A 23,801-nucleotide genomic window follows, 5' to 3' on the forward strand; every position below is an offset into this window, starting at 1 on the left:
AAAAAAGAAAAAGAAGCAAGGCCTGGTTTTCCCATAAGAGAAAAATCGACTTCTGAATGATGAAAGGTTTACTGTACACTGAGGCAGAACCAAACCCATAAAAAGAAATCTTACTAGTCAAGATCAACACTTTTCAACATCCATCTAAAAATCCATCTTTAGGCTAATGACTCATACATGTTATATCCCCAGCCCAGCCTTTCCACTGCTCTCCAGACTTGTATATCCACTGATTTCCACTGACTCATATCAAATCCCAACAAATGCAAATCCAAACTCCCGACCAACCCCTAAAACCTGTTCTCCCTGTGGTTTTCCCTGTCTTGGTTACTGAAAATTCCATCCTTCCAGCACCTCAAGCCAAGAATCCTCTTCCCACACCCCACATCCAATAAATCAAGAGATCATGTCAGTGCTACACACACACACGTACATACACATTCATTCATTCAGGTATTCATTAAGCACCCACCACATGCCAGGCATGTTTCTAAATACCTGGGTACATGAGAAAAAAGAAAAAAAAATCCCTCCCTTCAACTTTCTTAATCTGAAAAAGGGGATCTATAGAAAACCTAAAGCAAACATTACCAAGTATGGTAAAATACTGAACACTTCCCTGATGAGAGAAGGAAATGGCAAGAAAGTCCACTTGCCCAGTTCCCATTCTGCCTGAAAGTCCTGTAGTTTTTAGCCAGTACAGTAAGGCAAGAAAAGAAACAGAAGGCATCACGAGTGGAATGGAAGATGTAAAACAGTTTATTCATGAACATGACAGTGGATGCAGAAAATCCTAAGGAATCTATAAGAAAACTTCTAGAACCAATATGTAAATTTAACAAGGTCACAGGATATAAGGTAAATATTTAGAAATCTATTTTACTTCTATATACTACCAACAAGCAATTAGAAAAATAAATTTTAATAAAAATATATCACTTAACAATAGCATCAAATACCTAATAACAATTATAATGAAAGATGGGCAAGATTTTTTCCAGATTAAAACTATAAAACACAGGTAACACAGAAACTGAGACCAAATTAAACAGAAGACATAAAGTATCAATAGTATAAAGATGCCAATGCTCCCCAGTTAGTCCAGAGTCCATGCAATCCCACTCAGAATTCCAGCAAATTGCAGAGGGACAGGATGTGTGCAGAACGGACAAGGTGATTCTAAAATGTACACAGATATACAAATGATCAAGCAAAACAGAAAGTCAAGTATAAAGAAGAAACAGTGCTAGAGAACTTAAACTACCATGTATCAAGACTTAAGATAAAGCTACAGTAATTAAGACAGTGGGGCCCAAGAAGAAAAAAAAGGAACAATGAAAGAGCCCAGAAACAGACTCACAAATCCACACCTGATTTAACACAAAGGCGGCATCACAGGGAAAGGCTGGTCTTTTCAAGAAAGGCTGCTGTTAACTCTGTTAACTATGCAAGGTGATAGATGTGTTAAATTATGTCAATCTTGGTAATCATTCTCCAATGTGTATGTACAGACAGGCACACCTCAGAGACATTGCAGGTTCAGTTCCAGACTACCGCAATAAAGTATCACAATAAAGCAAGTCACTTTAATTTTTTTTGTTCCCCAGTGCATATAAAAGTTATGTTTACACTATACTGTAGCCTATTAAGTGTGAAATAACATGATGTCTAAGAAAATGTAGGTACCTTAATTAAAAAAACACTTTATTGCTAAAAAAATGCCAACAATCGTCTGAGTTTCAGCGAGTCATAATTTTTTTGCAATGGTAACATCAAAGATCACTGATCACAAATCACCATAATAAATAGAATAATAATGAAACAGTTCGAAATATTGTGAGAATTACCCAAATGTGACACACATAGGAAGTGAGCAAATGCTGCTGGAAAAATGGCACCAACAGACGCTCGACCCAGGGCTGTCACAAACCTTCAATGTGTAAAAAACACAGTATCGACCAAGTGCAATAAAGTGAACAGCTATAAAACGAGGTATGCCTGTATATCAAATCATCATGTTATACAATTATATTTTCAGTTATTCCTCAATAAAGTTAAAAAGTAAATAAAAACATCCAAAAAATGCAACAGTGGGAATTAATTTCACAAATGCAATACTGAGTGAAAGACAAAGAACTCCAATAGAAACCAGAACGTTAAAAATCCCTGCCCTCATGAAAGTATCTATTTTGTTCACGCTATGATTCCATTTCTATATAGTTCAAAAACAAATCCTTAGTGTTGGAAGTTAGGCTAGTGATTCATTAGGCCAGTGGGAGAGGCTCGTGATTGGCAGGAGGCACCAGGGCGTGTTTCTGAAAAAGCCTATAACATTCTATTTCTAGATGTGGTTGGTAGGTTGCAAGTTTAAAAGGCATAAGGTCAGGGTGGACCTCCTGAAAAGGAGATAACTGAGCAAAGGCTTGAAAAGACTTCTAAATATATCCACACCGACCACTCCTCACTACCTGCACTGCTACTTCCCTTGCTTGGATTATTGCAGTAGCCTCCTACCAGCTCCTGTTTATACCCGGCCTTGCTTCCCTAGCAGTCGATCTTCACAACAGGAGGTGGAGAGAGTTCCCTTAAAGACAGACAATTCACGTCCCTCTCCTCCAAACCTCACATGCTCCTGCTCAAAGTAAAAGCCAAAGCCCTATGATGGCTTAAAAGCAGGCATCCCTCAAGTACACCAGGCACTCACGTTCCTTCTGCCTGGAAACGCTCTTCTCCAGACTTCCCCAGAGCTCGCTCCCTATCTCCTTCCTACAACTATTCAATTGTCACCTCCTCAGTGAGGCCATCCCTGGCCACCCTATTTACAATTCCAATCCACCTCCTCGCTTCACTCCCCAACCCATCCCACACCCCCTAACTCTACTCGCTGCTTTCTTCTTTCTGCCACAGTACTAACGATGCAATATACTGTGAAATTCACTCGTTTGTTTACTGTCTACCTTTCCCAACTAGAGCTTCATGAGGATAGGAAGTTTTATTTAATTTGTTCACTGGTGTATCCCTAGTGCCTAGAATGGTCCTTCTCACACAATAAAGCCTCAATAAAAAAAATAGTTGAATTACTGAATGAAATTCAGTTCCATTACTGAAAGCACTGAATGATAACTGAAGAAGGCCCACCTGTGGAAAGGTAAGTACCTGTTTCAGGAGAGCAGGCTGCAGTGGAATGATTACACTTAACAATGCCTAAGCTCCTACATTAAGGGATATTCCACAGACCTCAAGACTTTTTTTCTTGCAGAAAACAAGATTCCTAGGAACATTCAAGAAGTCTTTTCTTACCTGGCTTGTTCTTCTCAGGAAAACATTTGTCCATCAAACCTGCAATATTTTCTCTGTATCTGTTAAAAATTAAAGGCTGAGTCACTGTTTGAAACTTGATGCCATGGAAAGTTATTAATATTTAATAACAGTAAAAAGCACATTAAGCAGCATTGTGCTACATCCTAAATACGCTTACGGACATTCTTCTAAAATAAATTCAACGAAAGACCAAGGAATCTCACTGTTTAACAAGTACTTTCTTATTTCTACACCAGTATCAGTTAAAACTATAGTCCCCATCAAGAAGTTCTGACTAAACATCTGCCTTATCATGATTTTGCCCCAAATAATTTATTATCAGTTTTCCTTTACCTAATTTTGGAATCTCTAACATAGTTGGGATCTTTCAGATTATCCTCCCAAGGAAGATGGCCACTAAGCCACTGGATCATGCAATAACCAAGGATTTCCAGGTCACCACGTCTTGATGGGGCTGTGAAACAAAAGGTAGAATTTCAGGTATATCTAAAGGAATAAGGTAAAAGGGTCAACTCTACAGTCTTGTTTTTCATCATCAAATCTTGACTCCATTTTGAAAAAAGCACCAAATACTGGGCAGTGTAAAAGAAATAATTTACCTCCAACTAATAATTTACTTTAAAACCCAAACTGGCAAACTCTACAGTTTCACACTGAGACTATTAGCCTAGGAAATAAATTATAAAACAATGACACGTTAAACAGTGCCCTTGGAAAATGTGAAGATATTAAAAACGCTGTAAGCTATCAAGAAGCCCAGAGAACTGGGGATCTTAGCTCCTCCACAGTGTTGGGTACAGAAGAAAAAGAAACGGACCGCTGCAGAAACAGGCCAACTTAATAGGTGACAAAATAAAAGTCCACCTGTTACAAAGTTGTAGCTGCATAAGAACCTTACAGACTTTTAGGGGGAAAAACCCCCAACATTCCAATTAAGCTAAATAAAAGCAAAAGAAAGCCTTATTGCAGCTGACTGAACTACCTCCTCTACTGAAACCCTGGTGATCTTTGAAGGGTGGGAGGAAGACAGGGAGGGGACACAGGTGCCCTCACATTGCACAAATGTAGGAGCCTAAGCTCTCCCTTCTTCCCCCATCCTATCCTGCCTCTTCAATTCTGATTTACTTGTCTAAGTGTTTACTGCAGAAGAACTGTGTAGGAATTCAGCTGAAAGCACCGGCAATGTATCTCTTGTTCAGGTGCCACTGACGTACCCACACCATTGTGCGCATCGATGCTGGTGAATTCAATCGTGCCATCGTGACATCTTTTGGGGTCTTCTTTGTATTCTTTATGAATTCCTTCTGGGCAGTACCGATAAGCAAGGCCATAATCTACCAAGTACACCTGTAAATGTCCAAACACCAAGACAAATTAAAGGCAAAATGACTACACATATACTCCCTTTAAAGCCCAGAAACAGAATACTGTCACTTGAGGGTAGATTCATCCACAAGGCCATACTATAGCACCCCAAACAAGTTAGATCCAACACACAAACAGCAAGCACTTAATTCTGAAAGACTTTTTAAAGAAAAACGTTAAATGACCATGTAGCTATAGTGCAGATATCACCCGACTTCTTTAGACAAGTATGTGTTACACCTGTAAATAATCTTGTCTCCTCAATTTGAGCAAGGATAATAAATCTTACACTTTTCCTTACAGTATCTAAAACAAAACTGAGCACAGAGTAAACCATCAATACTTGTTGCAATACAACTGCTACACGCTGACTGTAAGACTCCTAACTTAGTTGACACATGTTATGTTAGTTATTCCCCTCTGTCTTCACTTCTAAAATAACCAAATATCAATTCACTTCATAAAGATATTTCACAGATTATAATAATGACCTGAAGACCTTTCAGATGAGGCTCTTAGCTACATTTAAATATTATATATTAAAGTCTTCATAATTAGAAATTTTAGTATTATATATACACATATCTATGGGAATGTATGTGTATACCTGATTAGCATACAAAGCTAATAAATTTGGCTTTCCTCTATTCCAGAGCCACATATTACATCTCTAATTCTGGGTGACTGTCTCACAGATGTATGTATCTGGTCACAGGAGGGAACTGAAGTAAAAATTTGGGGCTGGATCTAACACATACATCTAATACTAGAAAAACTATCCCATCCAAAACATATGCCCAAAGGATAACCAAGCTGCAAAAATACTTCCATCTAAACAAAAGGCAGCATGTTTCAGTCAACTGCAAATGGAAATAAATTATATCTGTATTTATTACACAAGTGCCGTCTACTTCAACTAACAGCATCCTTCCCATTCAGGTCTCTAAGCTATGCTTTGTTTGTCGGCTTGCTTGCTTGCTTATTTTTAACCTAAACACATCTACAACAAGTTGCCTGGAAATTCTGTGATTGCCTTTAGGATTTCTCCATTAGCCTGCTCTAGACCAGAAACTTTTTTCTGTTCTGCGTATACAGATTCCTTAGAGCTACTGTAACAGAGATGGGGAAGGGGAGGCAAATATAAGAGATGACAGGAAAACAAAGGGGAGCCAAAGGAAAAAGGGAAAATAAGCAAGAGGAAGTCAAAGTTAGGTCTGAGACAAAGAAGAATAAAGTACGGCATATCGACATACACAGTTAAAATGCTTCAATATTCCTTTCTTATACAAGATCAAGTAAGAAGTGAGAACACACATGAAATGGATTAAATACAGTGGCCCAACTATGCCAACGAAACCTTACTTTTACCAAAATCATGGAATCAGCTTCAAGAAAATTACAAATCCCTCTACTCCAACTAAACTGACCCAAATAAAGGTATAATAACATTAGCTTTTCTCGTTTCCTTAAAAAGTGAAAATAAATGCACATTTGAGGGCTTCCCTGGTGGCACAGTGGTTGAGAGTCCGCCTGCCGATGCAGGGGACACGGGTTTGTGCCCCGGTCCGGGAAGATCCCACAAGCTGCGGAGCAGCTGGGCCCGTGAGCCGCTGAGCCTGCGCGTCTGGAGCCTGTGCTCCACAACGGGAGAGGCCACAACGGTGAGGGGCCCACGTACCGAAAAAAAAAAAAAATGCACATTTGAATTCCAAACCCTACAAAATTTAGACAGCTAGGACATTTCTGTAAATCAACTGATTTCAATAATCAACATGTTAAAGACCAAATTCTCCAAGTAACAGAACACTTACATTTGATGGATTTCCTGAACAAAGGAAATTTAAAAAATGACAAAGCAGAAAGGCAAACATAATTCATTGGTGCACTATATAATTTTAAGCTTCCACCCTCAGATAGCTATTTGAAATTCATTTTGTATCACAAGTACTTCTTCTGAATATTATTTAGGGCAAAGTAGCCAACTTGATAAAGTGCCAACAAATCGCATCAAAAATGTAGAATGTTAACTAGATAAAAGTGTCAAGAAGAAATATTATTATTACCATATCTACTTGAAAAAGTAAAACTTCTGCATGGGTTCAAAAGTTCATAGCGGGCTTCCCTGGTGGTGCAGTGGTTGAGAGTCCGCCTGCCGATGCAGGGGACACGGGTTCGTGCCCCGGTCCGGGAAGATCCCACATGCCACGGAGTGGCTGGGCCCATGAGCCATGGCCGCTGGGCCTGCGCATCTGGAGACTGTGCTCCGCAACAGAAGAGGCCACAACAGTGAGAGGCCCACGTACCGCAAAAAAAAAAAAAAAAAAAAAAGTTCATAGCAACCATATTTGTTTTCAAACAACAGGTTTTAAACAGTAAAAATTAAAGTTACAAAACTACCTGGTCAGGATTCTTGTAGCTGAGAAGAAGATTTGAGGCCTTGATATCTCCGTGTACGTACTCATGCTCGTGAATATATTCCAGAATATCCAGCTATAAAAGCATCATATAGAATAAATTAATGCAGTACCTAACACCAACCAGCAGAGGACCGAGCTTCAACACAACTAGCCTTTACTGGATTAAAAACGAGAAGAATGTAGCTCACATACAATTCTTAAGCTTAGCTGCAAGACAGTTTTCCGAGAAAACCTTTTGGCATTTGCTTCATATATTTTCTGAAGGTCACTCCCAAAGCGATCCATTATCATAAACCTGTAACTAAAGACAAACAAGAAAAGTCAATGAACAAAATGTAACTCAGGAAAACCTATTTTGCACTGAGTACTCTCCTTTCAAAGTAATTTTTTTCAAGGCAATGTTTACTAAGAAAGTAGAAAGACAAGACAAGGAAAGAAAGAAGGAAGGAAAGACAAACATTTGAAACAAGTTCTTCCAACTAGAAATCTCAAGAGCTGTGAGAGCTTTCCTGTCTTGACTTTTATTTTATGGGCCTCCTGGTCTCAGCAAGCTACATGAGACAATATTCAATGTAAGAAAACACCCACAGAGAAAAGACGACAGACACTTCAAGGTAAAGATAAAATAATCTGAGTAAGATTGATGTCACTAATTTTTGTCATAGTTAATGTTAATTTATGTTTCTGTATATTAGCTTCCCGCCTGTGACTGTTCTCTATTTTTTTTTTTTTTTTTGCGGTATGCGGGCCTCTCACTGTTGTGGCCTCTCCCGTTGCGGAGCACAGGCTCTGGACGCGAAGGCTCAGTGGCCCTGGCTCACGGGCCCAGCCGCTCCGCGGCATGTGGGATCTTCCCGGACTGGGGCATGAACCCGTGTCCCCTGCATCGGCAGGCGGACTCTCAACCACTGCGCCACCAGGGAAGCCCTGTTCTCTATTTTTAAGGCACATTTTAGCAGTATTAACATTATGTTAAAATCAGGACTGTCAAGAGATGCTGTAACAGTAGCTAAATGCAATAAAACTGCTTAAATGGTATAAAAGAATTGTATACTAAGTACTCAACAAATAAGATTTGGGGAACAGTAAATATCCTGGAACAACATGAAGATTTTTGGTTTTGCCACAAACCAACTCTGTCACCTTGGCCAAGTCACGTTTCTTCTTTGGGCCCCAATTTCCATAGGTGTCAAATGAGAAGTAGGGCCTCATGCTTTCTAAGGTCTTTTCCAGCACCCAAATTCTAAGATTCAATAACCATGTGTTATATTTCAGTGTGTACTGAAAAACATCACCTAGTTGCAGTAACATGGTTCACCTTTTGCTCTGTAGACCACTTTTATCTTTATAGAGTTTTCCAGATTCTGAATTGTCTAGTTAAACCATTCAATAAATCAATAAAAGCCAAGAACACACTCAAAATGTATCAAAATATCTTCTAATGGGGATAAGATTAATAACCATCATAACAACAACAGCTGGCATTTGCTGAAGCCTTGGTATGAGAACAGCACTATTCTAAGCACTTTAGATGTATCAGTGCATTTAAACCTCACATCACCCTTATGAGGTAGGAGGTCCCATGAGCCCCATTTTACAGCAGAAGAAAACTGATCATTAGTAGTTTGTCTTCTAGGAAGTGGTGGATCCATGCTTCTGACCACCACACCAAACACATCGAAATAAATGAACATAAGTAGGACCCAAAAACCCCATTTATATATTTTAGGTTTCTAAGATAAAAATACAATATGAAAAGTTCAGTAAGGAAGGAAGAGCTAACATTTAGAAGACAACACGCGAAATAGAAAATTCAAGATTCTACCTATTTTTGAAGTAGAAGAGAATTAGAGATCTGTCTAAACATCTTTTAATAAAATAATTAATGTCTATAGCGGTAAATTGATTTGTCCAAAGTCACAGAATTAGTCAGTGGCAAAATGTCTTCATTCTTGTACGATTTTCAGTACCCTGACCTCTAAAATATTAGAGGGAACAGTAATTTTGACTTCCTGATTTCCTCTGTACAACAGGTTTTGAGAGGTTGAGGGATGAGACCAAGGACAAATGCACACATGTGTTTTTACAAATAAGTGATGTGGTTGTGTAATTATTATGAAATAATATGTAAGTAACAAGAATACAATCTCTGCTGTTACTCTGAAAGGGAGCTAAAGCACACTTGGTTAATTGAACCAGAGATCTATTAATATATTACATGAAGTAGACCTTTGTTTTTATTCACAGATCACTCCACCACTGCTCTCAACAATCCCTTAATCGCCTCACCACGTCTAAATTATACACATCAAGTGAAGCATGATTCTGAATACTGCATATAAATTTTCACCACATTCTTCTGCAAGGATATGTCTACCACTGAGTACTAAAAGGAAAGCTACTTTTAAGTAACTTTTCTGAAGTAAAACCTTCGATGTATACTTTCCTGGGGACTTGGATAAAACAATGCAAATAATGGGAATATATAAATCAGTATAAATGATTTAATAATGATAGCAGCTAACATTTTTATGAGCCTAACACTGTTCTAAGCGCTTATATTCATATCACTTCAGATGAGTTAGAGGGGAAAGTAAGGATTTCTGGCAGGGGAGGGGGGCTGGAAGGACAATCTTACTTTCTATTTTTTTACTTTTGTAAGAACTTAAATGAGGGAATTCCCTGGCAGTCCAGTGGTCAGGTCTTGGCACTTTCACTCATGGGGCCCCAGGTTCAATCCCTGGTCGGGGAACTAAGATCCCACAAGATGTGCAGCACAGCCAAAAAAAAAAAGAACTAAGAGAACTAAAATGATTATTTTTAAGAGCTTCAACCTAAGAAGTAAATCAATATCTTATAGGTGATCAATGTTCCCGTTTAGGAAATACTTCTAGGCACTCTGTGTTACAGAAGACACAGGCTGAGTTGTAAGGTCACCACAAGTCAATGGTGAGTCAGCTGTACCTCGAGGGTGTCTGTCCCTTTGTTCAAACACGTGCCACGTGCAGTAGCTTCCAACTACCTACTGCACACAGGCCCCAAAGAGCCCTTTCCTCCCCATCTTCATTACCTACCTCAGCCTCTTTCTCCAAGTTATTTCCTTCTTTCTCATGTGTGTGCAAGTCCCCCCTTTCTTTGTTAAAGAAAGATGGCCAATTATGCATACAATAATGTCATGTCTGAAAAAAAAATTCATTAAAAAAAAAAAGAAAGATGGCCAAGAGGCCAGCCAGCAGGCCAGAAGCCTATTATGACCCTATGTTCATGTTACTCCCGACTTGAGATGCTATTCCTTCTCTACAGTGATTTTTTAAACCAGCAGTTCTTAATATTTAAGGGATTAAAGACCCCTTTGAGAGTAAAAGCTAACACACATATTCTAAGAGCTTTGCATTTAATACCCCTTATTATGTGGATAGGTGTTACTCTATTTCACAGATGAGGAAACTGAGGCAAAAAGAAGTAACTTACCCAGTCACACACATTTTAAGGGGCAAAACACAGATTTGAAACCAAGTGTCTGCCTCTAGAATCCTTACTCTTAACTTAATCCTTGCTCTATACTATTTCTCCAGAAAATTTCTAAAAACTGTAGAAACTTGTCCCAGCAAAACCACATATAACAAAATGTTCTCTCGTCATTCCAGCGAGTTCCCACACTCCCTCAGAGGTGCCTGGGTTCCAGGATAAGAACTTCCTGGTGAACAACGCTGGCTGCTCCCCCAGCAGCTCCTCTGCTCTCCCTCTTCTCTGACAGAGCACCACTCTGGTTCAGGCTTTCCCCCCACTCATCACTGTGATCACTCTGCCCTTGCCAGTGGCTGGTTTAAGAATGAGCAGCGATAAAACTCTGACCAAGAAAACATGGGGGGAAGTCTGCCGTGAGACCCCTGGGAAAGGTTTCCCTGCCAGGAAAGTGAAACTCACAAGAAGCAATCCCATTTTCCGCTGTTGGGTACTATGTCTGCAGGTGAAGCCTAGAAATGGGCAGCCACCTTGAGACCATACAATGGAGAATTAATAGACAACAAAGCCAAAAGGGCAAAAGGGCAAGATAAAGGAAGCTGGGCACTTGACAATTACTTAAGAGAGCTGAGTCAGTTTTATCTTTACCTGCAGCTGAAAGCATCCTAACCAATATACCCCAGTTCCAACTAAATCTACTCTTCAAATCTCAGCTACCAGCATTGCTGAATGATGCTCCATTCATTCATTTAAATATTTTTAAAGTGTCAATTATGCATCAAAAGCATTGGAGGTTTTCTCCAACTCAACTCTGCCAGCAATATTCTCTCCATTCTGAACTCCTAAGACATGTTAAGAGTCAGAATCACACAAGTTGGCACTGAACTGGCGTCTGGTTGTCTCATACAGCTTTGTTTTTTCTCTTCAGCTAGACTGAAACCTCACAAAGGTGGGCAGATTATGTATCTAACAGAAAATGCCAAATTGAAGCCTGTGGGCTCCCTTTTACATAAATAACAAGGAATTTTCTGTTTGTTTGCTTATTCATTTTTAAGGGAAAAAAATAATGCAGGCAAGTTGGCTTTGTTCCTACTTGTCAGCTGGGTTCCAGGCAGCTGCTTCCACTCGGTACAAGTCCCCCAGACGAGAGAGAACACCTTGTTCGTCTCTGTTGAATACATTCCACACAACCCAGGTGAAGGCCAAGCAGTACTGTAGGTAGGTGCTCAGTACATAATTGTTGACTAAACAACTGAACTGCGAATGCTCAAAAAGGGAGGAGAAACACAAAACATGCATATTTTTACCTTTTTCCACTTTTTTCATGTAGACCAGACCCCCAATACTTAGGGACACCCAGGTACTTCAGTTTATGGGTACGAATCCATTTCTGAACTACAAATTAAAACACATGCTTGTGATTTCAATTTTGTTATACATCAGCAATTTTTCTCAGAAAAATCAAGAACAGAACGCCTAAGATATACATGCAATAAGATTTCACCTTTATTCATAAAAAAAGAAAGTGAACAATACATTGTACCCAACAAATGAACAGTACTTTACAATCAAATCATTTTTATTAACCCACAAAATTGTGTTACCCTGTCCTAAACATTGTCTTTAAAATGAAAAACCTGCAGAAAACATTTTTTAAAAAGTCAAACCACATGCAATTACAATTAATATCTCCAATTATGTAAATGTTTACTTGTTTCCACAGAAAGACTTACTTTTTACACCTATCTAAATGTTTTTTTACCTCATTCTAAAATCCTCAACCAGGAAACCAAGTTCGAGGAGAGAGAGAAGCCCCTCGAGAGATTCCCAAGCTTGATACCATCCTACCAGGAGATTCCGTGGATTTTTAGAGGGGACGGAAGGTGAGAAGGGGACTGGAGGACAGGAGGACAAGGATAGCTAGAAGAGGTCCTGCTCTCTCCCTTGATAGTCTTCTAGTTCATAAGTGATGGAATCCCTGCAGGTTATGGTCTCCAGAATTTAGAAAAACACTCAAAAAAAGATTTGGAGACCCTTGAGGCATACTCATGGATTAGGGTTAATTCTCAACTTTTAACAATATTTCCTAAATCATATATTATTTATAAACTCTATATTATCAATATAAGTGAAATCTTATCATAATACACCTGTTAAGAGATCAAAATTCTTTCATACAAATCTCATTTAAATAGAATTTATCTGTGAAGTAAAAAGTAACAAAACATCATAATATAAGATCCAATGTTCTAGTCTTGGCTTAAACAAAACAAAACCAGTGGTCATTTTAAAAGCGCAAACGTATGTGTATTGTATTTCTTACTTTGTTCTGGTTTGGCAGCTCGCTGGTAGAACTTTAATTCAGTAAAAAGAGGTCCATTGTCACTGGGTTCCTTAAAACAAAAGAGTTCATTAGCACAAGCAGTAGTTAAAATTACTGAGTAATTTTCAATGAACCTTCAAAAAAGATTAATAAATCAATTTTCTTTCCAAACAATACGATTTTGATACTTCAGTTTATAAAATACGTTTAAGATTAAGTAAAACTCTTCAAAAATATTTCAGATAGTCTCAGAAGAGTCCGTAAGTCTTATATTTCTCTCAAGTTCCATTTCTACATGTGATAAACTATACAAAATCAGATATACAGCTCAGTCTTTGCAGAAGTTTAAGAAAAACTGTTAACCTTATTTTCATCATTATTAAGCTTTCTCTTAAGTAAAGATCAGCAACCATGTTAACTGTTTCACCAAAGGGCTACAAGATATTTCTGAGATTTACTGAATAATAAAATTTCAATACCTGATTTAATCAATTAGTGGCAAAATCCCATTCCTTTCCTGTTTCTCGTTACAATTTTATCTATTATCAAAACTGGCAGAAAACCAACCTTATCACAAAGAAGAGTGTTCTGGAACTCCCAGAGCAAACAAGCACTGTCCATGTAACTGTATCCTTTCCTGACACGGATTCTCATGATTTTCAAACTAAGGAGCCCTACAATTTACTTCCCACATGATAATTTAAAGTCAAGAGGAAAATAAGGCTCAATAAGAATTGTTTTCCATCAACTTTACTAAACTACACTTGTTTCATATTCTTAAGGGATATTAACAGTTAAAATTATTTGCAAAGACTCTTATATTCACAAAAAGCTATTTGACAAGTGAGAAATATCAGCCTGTTGGGAGTTCTGCCTTGTTAAATAAATCTGGAGTGGTGAGAAAGATCTTATAATTTTGTGGACTTTTTATACAGCAAACTTTGTCTAAAACTGATTAATACTTGTTTGATATTTTATGCTGATATTATCTTGTTTATTGAGAATCTGAGAAAAATTTTGAAAAGTAGCAAAAACTCCAAATAAGGAAGCTAACATTTCTAAACTAATTTGGGGGCGGCTTTCCTTTTAGGAAGTACGGGAAGAAAGTTATTCTGGACAGAATATCGGTGTAACTGGAGTTCCAGGGTCAGTGATGCATTAGAAGTGATAAATGAGGTCTACTACCTTAACTGAGAGAAAATTTGTGAAAATATGTAGGCTTCTGCTACTGGAGATGCCTTTTGCAAATACATAAAATATGTTCACCTTTTTTTATTCAAGATACTCTCACTCTCATAGAAGTGAATTTTGCTCCTTAAGGTGTAAACAGAACTAACTCTAAACGCACAGTTCTAATACCTCAGATTTCTTACAGTTCAGAAAAATAGGAATCCCTAGTTAAAGTACTTATAGGAAGATTGATTAGGCAATATGCAAAGAGTCAGGCCGCAGCCAGTTAAGAATACTGGACAGCAAAAGAGCAACGTATATAGCCCTGGGATCAGAACCTGAAAATAAGCTAGCCTTGTCTGTTACAAGTAAGTATACTTTACAGCCCAGCCTTGGAAGAGAATGGTATACAAGGGTTTGGCATGTCATTACCCCTTAAGAAGTAAAAACTAACCAATCTACTAAGGTATGCCAAATCTCTAATTTGTGGACTCATTACCTGGAGTTTCACCATAACCTGTGGTTCCTTTCCTTGCAGCAGTGGGAGCTAGACAGACACTTGTGAATGTTTAGAGCCCATGGCTGAGAACAGGCCTTCAGCAGGAGTAACAAACTCAGTGTAAGAATGAAAAAAGAAATGGAAATTCAGGAAAGGAATTTTGGTAAAGTTACTCTCCAAAGGCTAACTTTTAGAGTAGCTCATTAACACAATTCAGGTCTGAAAGGGGTTTTCTTAAGACTAATCCTGGCTTATTACCATCAGTATAAAAGTCTGATTTATTCAGTTTCAATCTATGTCATATCAACTTTAATTCTCAAGCTTTCCTTCAGGCAATAATTTATTAAACTTATAGTAATGAGAATCAACCTATATAAATCAGGCTATTATATTGAAAGCCCCATTACAATGAAGGCTCTTTGAGCTCATTTCATACTTTTTCTAATCCAATAAGATTCCATTATAACAAAATAAAGGAGCTACTTCCTTGGCATTGCACTCGAGCCAAAGCTAGCTATTTCTGTTAAAGAAAATACCTTAACTCATAACTAAAATTTTATTAACATATTTCAAATCTAAAATACTTTGCCAACTCTGTAATAGCCAAGATTTAGAAAAGAAATTGGGACTGACATTTTAACTGGAATATCACTAAACGTTTCTTTAAGACTTCTAAGTGTCAAAATGAAGATGACAACAGAAAAAAGATTAAAACGTGATATATTTCAATGGCACCATCTAAAAGCAACTGGCTGCCATTTAAAAATGAAGCTGTATAAAGTTTCTCCTTCCTACCAAAGAATTATGAGACATGAATTAAAAATTCAGGTCACTTCTCATAACATCAATGAGGGAAATTAAACATCAGTCTGCAAACTTTTTTCCAGAGAACTTCGGAACACAGATTTCTATCAGTACATGTTGGAAAAGGACTATGATATAAAGAACTGTTAGAATATAAGATCCAAAAGCCTGGCCTCCAATTCTGCTAGTAGCTCACTGGCATGACTGCAAAGGGTGATTGAAAGAACTAATTTATTATACAATCCATTAACCAGAAATCACAAGAGGAAATTTTTCTCCTTGCATTATCCAATATTATAATGATCAATTTACCATTTCTCTCTGCACATTTACTTTCCTGAACTAAAATACAGATAGTGTCTCCCAGTTATCCAGAGGCAGAGAATACAAGTTTGCCATCTCTTGTGACCCAGCACCACGACTCCAAGGCTGCTCCCGTAAAGCAGTAAGGATTAAGGCCCTAAACAAAACCAGACACAGTCATTCGGGAGGAGAGAAAATGTACTTAGTATGTACCGAAACACCTATCTTAAATATGTTAGTCTTAACTTCATTTCAAGACCAAATGTAAGAAATGTGTGGGTTAATATTTGGAGCTCTTTAACAGAGCAGATATCCGTATTAGAAGCAACCAAATGTTCTAACAAGTCTTCCACATTAACATGGAAGCCCTACCAGAAGCACAGGGTACTTGGTGCCGCTACTGAATAAAAGGATCCCCACACAAAGGTAAACATAAGCATGCGCACAGGAGTCCACTGAAAATAATTAAGGTGCTCTGTGCAACAGACTCTACCAGTGGTTCTCAACCTTGATGCACAAAAGAATCCCTTTAATGAGACTTTACTAAAAATACCAATAACCAGGCCCTGTACCAAGAGATTCTAATTATCCTGTAGAACCAGAGCTGAGAACCACTGTTTGATTTGATATGCTATTACACTATTAAGTCTAATTTCACATTAAAAATCAATTTGCCGGGGCTTCCCTGGTGGCGCAGTGGTTGAGAGTCCGCCTGCCAATGCAGGGGATGCGGGTTCGTGCCCCGCTCCGGGAGGATCACACACGCCGCGGAGCGGCTGGGCCCGTGAGCTATGGCCGCTGAGCCTGCGCATCCGGAGCCTGTGCTCCGCAATGGGAGAGGCCACAACAGTGAGAGGCCCGCGTACCACCAAAAAAAAAAAAAATCAATTTGCCTTTGATTATTTCTTAAATAACATTTGCTGAGTTTTTTTCTTTCTCTAAAGATAAAATACGTGCTCACTTTAGAAAATATGAAAATATTTTGATATATTTTCTCCATATATAGCTATTTTATAAAATTACCTCTATACCATAAATAATTTTGTATCTTGCTTTTTTTTGGTAATTAATTATGAAATTTCCCCAAAGAGTAGTACATGTTCTTTGAAAACATGATATTTAATAGCTTCTGAGGTTAAAATGGCAAGTGTTTGTAAATAGTTCTGATTTTAATACTGGAAAGAAGTGATAATCATTTTATATATTTGGTGAACCATTTTGACTTTTAATACTACAAAGCTCTGAGAATATAAGAACTGCAGAATAGTAATGGACAGAGCTATGGCAATGCCTATCAGAAGCGAAGGTAAATCATGCATACAGGCCTGCACTAAAAGGCATAGACAAGAGGCAGAAGTAGGTGGCATCAGGAAGTTGTAAGGTGGTAAGCAATTATGCTTAAAAAGTTTTCAAAAGGATAACATAGGCATTAAGGGTGGCATAAAGAAAACAAAATTTCAAACGAGGTCCTTATCATCAAAAACTTAAAATCCAGGGCTTCCCTGGTGGCACAGTGGTTGAGAGTCCGCCTGCTGATGCAGGGGACACGGGTTCGTGCCCCGGTCCGGGACGACCCCACATGCCGCGGAGCGGCTGGGCCTGTGAGCCATGGCCGCTGAGCCTGCGCGTCCGGGGCCTGTGCTCCGCAACGGGAGAGGCCACAACAGTGAGAGGCCCGCATACTGCAAAAAAACAAAACAAAACAAAACAAAACAAAAACCTTAAAATCCAGTTAGGGAGATAAAATAAACACATAAACTAAAACAAGTAGTGGCCTGAAAGGATATTAGCAAGTGAAATTGTAAAATAAATGGAAATAGAATGAGTGCTACAGAGGTTTAAAGGAATTCAGAAAAGACAGGTATTAGGGAAGAAACAAGCAAACAGCAGTCACTAAACGGTCCCTTAGAGAGGAAAGAAAAAGTCAACATTGTTTTGTTTATGGCATTCTTCCAGGATCACAAACCACAACCTTGAAAATGTTACTGAAATACTAAATGCAAAAGAGAAATCAACTGAATATTTATCATTGTCCTAATTACAAAGAGAAGGAGTAATATAGGCTAATGGAAACAGAACTAAATTAAGAGATGGGAGACACAGAGTACTGAACTAGGGTTGGTAACAACTGGTTTTAAACTTAGAAATGTAAAGTAATTTGCTACCTTAAGCAGTTAGGAAATACTTGTTTCTACCCATTCTCTTTCATAACTCTGTAAGTGAAAAAGATCGTAGAAGTAAAGCTACATACATTGAATAACAAATAAAACACTTAGGATTACTCATAATGAAGAAGAATATTGTCATTCTAAATAGAACACAATTTAAAGAAGCTCAGGTTATACAGAAGAAAAAAGACATGGTGACACAGCAGCCCCACCTATGAGGCACGGCTCAGGCACACTTTCCTTCCACGACACAGAAATGACCAGTGCAGGGGAAGAAGCTGCCGTGTGGTCAGAGGGAGCTGTGTTTTCTGAACCTCATGAAGGTGAGAAGTCATAAGGGGACTTGCTTTCTCCTCACAATGGACACTATTTAAAGATCCTAAAAAGAAACTAATCTTACCCATAGATTTTAATATTTTAATATTGTCATATCAAAGACAAATGCAGATAATATTCCATGCAAATTCCATGCAAATGACCCAATTTAATAGTAAGAACTTTTGTTCCTCTGATATAGCAGCAAACTAAATATTTCAAAAGGAATGTTATTCACTACTTCATGAAAAGGCATGAAGAAAAGTGAAATAGCAGGAGAAACAAACCAATAACCCGCCCCCCTAAAGTTACCAGCGTTACTTCTACCTACAGGCATGTGGAATAGCCGGCATCCAATTAGCCCTCCTACTGTAAACAAATACAAAAATTGGACAAAATATAGGAAATCACTATTCTCATACATTAGACAAAATAGGCAGTATAGGACTGTGACTTCTAAAGACAAGAAACAAGCAAAGTGAGCCCCATGACAGGACACTTACGATGCTGTGTGGCCAGAAGGGGAGACCAAACCCAGTGCACCAAAAACCCTGACACCAACACCAAACAATGAGATGGGAAATGTTTTAATCTTCAGAATATTAGAAAAAAACTAAAGACCAATATCCCTCATGAACAAAAAATAACAATCCTTAACAAAATATTAGCAAATCAATTCCAGCATTATGTAAAAAGCATAATACATCATAACTAAGTGGAGTGTATGTTAAGAATACAAAGTTAGTTCACTGCTCAGGTATCAATCAATATAACTGCCACATTAACAGAATAAAGGAAGAACATCCTATGATCCACCTCAGTAGATGCAGAAAAAGTATTCAGAAAGTAAACAGGCAAACTACAAACTGGGAGAAACGATTTACAACATATATATCTAAGAAAGAACTTGTATCCAGAACAACTCTCTTACTACCAAATTATAAAAAGCAAAACAACCTAGTTATTAAAAAAAAAAAGGGGGGGGGGTTGGCCACAAAAGACTGAAGAGGCACTCCACAAAGGAAAATATATGAATGGCCAATAAGCATGATGAAAAAGTGCTCAAAATCAGTCATTAAGTAAATATAAACTAAAACTATGAGACACTACTGTACTTTTGATATCATGGCTAAAACAAACACACCCGACAGCTCCAAGTGTTGAGGGGAACACGGAGCACCCAGAACTCTCATACGTTATGTAAAATGGTAAAAACCACTTTGGAAATCTGTCTGGTACTTCTTATAAATTTATAAGGTATTGATCCAAGAAAAACAAAAATACTTGTACAAGAATGTTTATAGAAGCTCTATTCATAACAGCCAAAAACTGGAAACAATCCATATGTCTATCAACAGGAGATGGAAAACAAACTCTAGTATGGCTATGATATAATATTACTGAGCAGTAGAACTGACCAAGCAATTGAAATGCCAACAATATAAATGAGCCTTCAAAACACTATGTTGAATGTAAGTAATCAGAGACAAAACAGTAATGTACTGTATAAATACCATTTATATGACATTCTAGAACAGGAGTAACTAACCCACAGCAAAACAAAAACAAAAAAAAACATAAAAAACCTCAGACAAACCGTTTCCTCCAAGGGTGTGGGAAATTAGGGGTTTGACCAGAAAAAGACAAAAGTAGTATTTTGGGGATGATGGAAATGCTCTATATTTTAATAGGGGTTGGGGTATACAGGTATATGCATTTGTCAAAAGTATTCAAATTGTGTTTATTTATTTCCTTGGAAAAACTATGCCTGAATAAAAAGTTGGTGAAAACAATCACTAAAACAATTCAGGCCCAAAAGAGTTATTAACTCATAAGAGATCAAATATATTCTTTTTTAAAAAGAGAGTAAAATAAAACAAATCAAACCAAAAGACCTTGGGGTGATTCTAATTCGAAAATCTGTAGCCTTTAGGAAAATAAAGCAGGGTGAGGGGACTTATGTGGTAATTTGCCCAAATAACAGACCCTGTTACCTCCTCTATTTAACAAAAACATGTTCTTCACATGTATTAAAGAACTTTGAAAGAGGGGACTTACAAATGTTGGCAAGCAAGAAGATGCATACTACCTTGCATCCTAACAAAAAAATAGTAGTTAAATTAACTACTAAAAATAGTAGTTAAAAAACATTAAAATGTTTAAATAGTAGTTAAAATATTTAGTGCACCAATATATAAACTGACCTGGCTATTCAGAGTATGCCTACGTTAGACAGGATACTGTCTACCTTCACTCATTACAAACTAATTTCAACGTCAGTATAGCAAAAAGAAGTTTCAAAGTGGCCACAAATAAATAATTTCATTTACTAAAATGAAAGGAGAGGAAAGATAATTGGAAATAAAAAGAAAAAATTGACCAAATGTAAGTTCAGAAGCAAATGCAAGATAAAATACAATAAAATTTCATTAAAGTAGTACAGTCTTGCAGGATATAAATATAAAAAGCATCTCATCTGTTGTAAATATAGCTGAAATAAAAAGAATGAGCTGAATATTTTTATTCCACATCTGCAAAACTCCAGGCTTTCATTCATTTTTTTCCACAGATACTAGTGCCACTCTAACTCAAAAGAGAGGGGAGAGAATTTTTGAACTCAAATTATTTAAAACTATAAAGCTACTTTTGTGTCTCATTTAGTATTTATGAAACATTACTAAAAATGTAGTAACTTATGGTTTAATTAATTCTAGTTATCAAAAAGAATGTTTTACAAAATAAATACTACAACTAAATCAACAGCAAAGAAAACAATCAGCTGAAATATTTCCTTACCACTTTTACAACACAGGGTGCATCGCTGCCCACCGATTTTGAAGAATTCACATCAGCTGTTTGAAAAAGTGACATATGTAATATCAGAACAAGAAGTCGCATTATTACAAATAGCCTGTTACTAACCCTTTATTAGTATTTAGATCTGTGTATCTATAACCTCTTAATAGAATAAATTTCAGTTCCCAAATGTGTGTCTCAGGATATCATTACTGTATATTTCATCAATTTTAAAATTTTTCACGATTTAATATGTCTGAAATTGGAAGGCATCTTACAATTGCTATCTTCAACATGATCAATTAAGTATGAAAAACTGAGTTAAAGACTTCTTTAATTCAAAAGTACTCATGGCCTTTGAGATGCTAATGTATGCTGTGAATTCCCAAAAGGATGATGACTGATACAATTTCTTAAATTTAACAAACTAGGGAATCCTTTTAAGGAGCATCAGGAAGGTAAGAAAAGAGGGAGCTAAAGCTCTAAAAAACATTTGTTTGGGAGAAAAAAATTCATCAAGATCAACAGTTCAGGATACTGGCACGAGAACTTTGAACTGCCATCCAGAATAATTTTAATGTGGTATCATTTTACTTCATGCAAATAAAGGAGCACAGTTGCCCTGAAATGCTGAGTTAGGAATATAAGGTTGCCCATATTCATTAAACACATATTTTTTACCAGATACCTACTACATGCCCGTTTCCAGGAAATGGATTTAGCAGTAAACAGGAAAAAACAATCTCTACCCTTATGAAACTAACATTTCAGTGGTAGGATACAGACAACAATTAAAATATAAAGTATGTTTGATGGGAGTAAGTGCTAGAGAGGAAAAATTAAGCAGGAAGGGAAGGTAGAGAGTGTTGCAAGTTAGTAAGAGAAACCTCACTGACAGGGTGTCATTGAAGCACTGGTCTGAAGACTGTGAGGGAATAAGCCATGTAAATATCTGCGAGAACATTCCAGGCCGACCAGCACAAAGGCCCTGATGTAGCTGGAGAAGAGTAAGTGAGGTGGAAAGTAACAGGGGTCAGAGATCAGAAAAGCAGCAGAGAACAAATACAATGAAATGGATAGGTGACCTAAAGCTGTTGCTATGATTGAGATGGCGAGTCACTGGAAGGTTTTAAGAGAGGAATGGTAAGCTCAGACTTTGATTTTCTAAAGAATTCTCCAGGCGGCTTTGTGGAGAATGGAGGGTGGAGGGCAAGGGCAGAAGCAGGGAGATCAGTTAGGCTACTACAACACTCTGGGTGAGAAATGGTGGTGGCTTGAACCAGAGTGGTAGCAGACAAGGCGGTGATAAGTGGTCAGATTGTGGATGTATTTTTAAAGGAGAGCCAACAAGAATTGCTCATGAATTAGTTATAGAGGATAAGAGGGGAAAAAAGAGATAAGGATGACTCCAAGTTTTTGGCCTGAGCAACTGGAAAGAAAAAGTTGCTACTTACTAAGACAGAGAAAATTGCAGGAGGAGCTGGTGCTTTGGGGTGCCTTAAGTTTGAGATGCTTATTAAACATCCAAGTTCAGGTGTTAAATAGGCAGCTGACATACAAGTCTTGAGTTCAGAAAAGTGGTCCAAGTTGGAGAAAGAAATTTGAGAGTCATCAAGATAGAAATGCTATTCATTTAAAGCCATGAAAATGGAAGAACCCCTAGGGAATGAGTGCAGACAGAGAAAAGAAGAAATCCTAGGACTGAGCCCTAAGGCATTCTCACATTAGAAGCTGAAGAGATGAAGAGGGACAGGCAAAGGAAACCAAGAAACCACCAATCAGCTGGGAAGCAGCAGTATTGTGAAAAGGCTGAAGCTAAAATACTTCAGACTACAGAGGGAACACCAAGTCATAAAAATGGCTAAATGGGCAAATGAATAAGCCTGAGCTCCTTAAGGAACAGCCCCAAGGAACACATCACTTAGATACTGAATTAATAATAAAGCAAGGTTAAATTTTTTAAAATCAGCATTTAGTGCACAAAACATTAAAATAAGTATAGCATCCCAATAATACTGCACAATTCGAATGAGAAAAGGGGCAAAAGGGAAGTTCAATAGTTCATTCAAACAACACATACTGCAAAATATGCCAGGCACTAGGAAAACAATAAAAAGAAGAACTGTCTCACTGCCAAGGAGGACATGTTTATCCTGGAAGAAAGAAAAGTAATTCAGGGCAGCATGGAAAGTACTATGAAAGGGTTAACAGAGGGGTATTATACACAGATAGCACCTGCCCTAAGCTCAGCTTTGGAAAAATGAAGCAAAAGAAGAATCACACACAAAGATCAAGAGGCAAAGGGCAGCATGATAGTCAAAGAACAGATTTTTGAGGAATATAGAGGAAATAAAAGGGATGAAGAGAAAAGTTACATAGGGACCAAACTACGTGAAGGGTCTGGTATGCCATTCTCAAAGTTTGATACTTTATCCTAAGGGCACTGGGGAGCCATTAAAGAAGTTTAAAATAGACTAGATCACTCAAGCCACAGCGTGAATAATAGGATGCAAGGGGGCAAGGCTGAGCAGAGAAAATTCACAGCCATAGTGAGAATCCAGACAAGACATGAAAATGACCTGCACTAAGGCAGTATCAGCAGAGATAGAGAGAAATCAATGGATCTGAGAAGTCAGACAGTTAAAGCAACAGGACCAGATGAAGTACTGGGAACACGAGTGAAGCAATACTTGAGAATGCCTTCCCAGTCTGGCTTGAGAGGTGTCATTCATTCAGATACTCCTCTCCTGATCATAAGAGAATCACGAGATGAAAGAGGATGATATAAATTTTAGACATGCCTGTGGGTCATCCAAATAGAGATTCCTTATAGGCCACTCACTGGCTATGGGCTT

The 23,801-nt window shown here is 37.8% G+C and overlaps 1 protein-coding gene across 5 annotated transcripts in view; it reads right to left on the bottom strand.

The window, feature by feature from the left end:
- VRK1 (VRK serine/threonine kinase 1) overlaps window positions 1-23,801 on the bottom strand; it is a 77,959-nt gene that overhangs the window by 19,373 nt on the left and 34,785 nt on the right. For all 5 annotated transcript variants that reach the window (XM_069540388.1, XM_060003317.1, XM_060003318.1 and 2 more), the window contains 8 exons: window positions 20,947-21,002; window positions 12,892-12,961; window positions 11,876-11,963; window positions 7,296-7,404; window positions 7,084-7,176; window positions 4,536-4,668; window positions 3,655-3,775; window positions 3,301-3,359 (listed from right to left, as the gene is read on the bottom strand). In XM_069540388.1, the coding sequence (XP_069396489.1) occupies window positions 3,301-3,359; window positions 3,655-3,775; window positions 4,536-4,668; window positions 7,084-7,176; window positions 7,296-7,404; window positions 11,876-11,963; window positions 12,892-12,961; window positions 20,947-21,002 (729 nt within the window). The remainder of the gene's footprint in view (window positions 1-3,300; window positions 3,360-3,654; window positions 3,776-4,535; window positions 4,669-7,083; window positions 7,177-7,295; window positions 7,405-11,875; window positions 11,964-12,891; window positions 12,962-20,946; window positions 21,003-23,801) is intronic.

This window comes from Delphinus delphis, chromosome 2 (assembly GCF_949987515.2).
Source record: "Delphinus delphis chromosome 2, mDelDel1.2, whole genome shotgun sequence".
Taxonomy (NCBI): domain Eukaryota; kingdom Metazoa; phylum Chordata; class Mammalia; order Artiodactyla; family Delphinidae; genus Delphinus; species Delphinus delphis.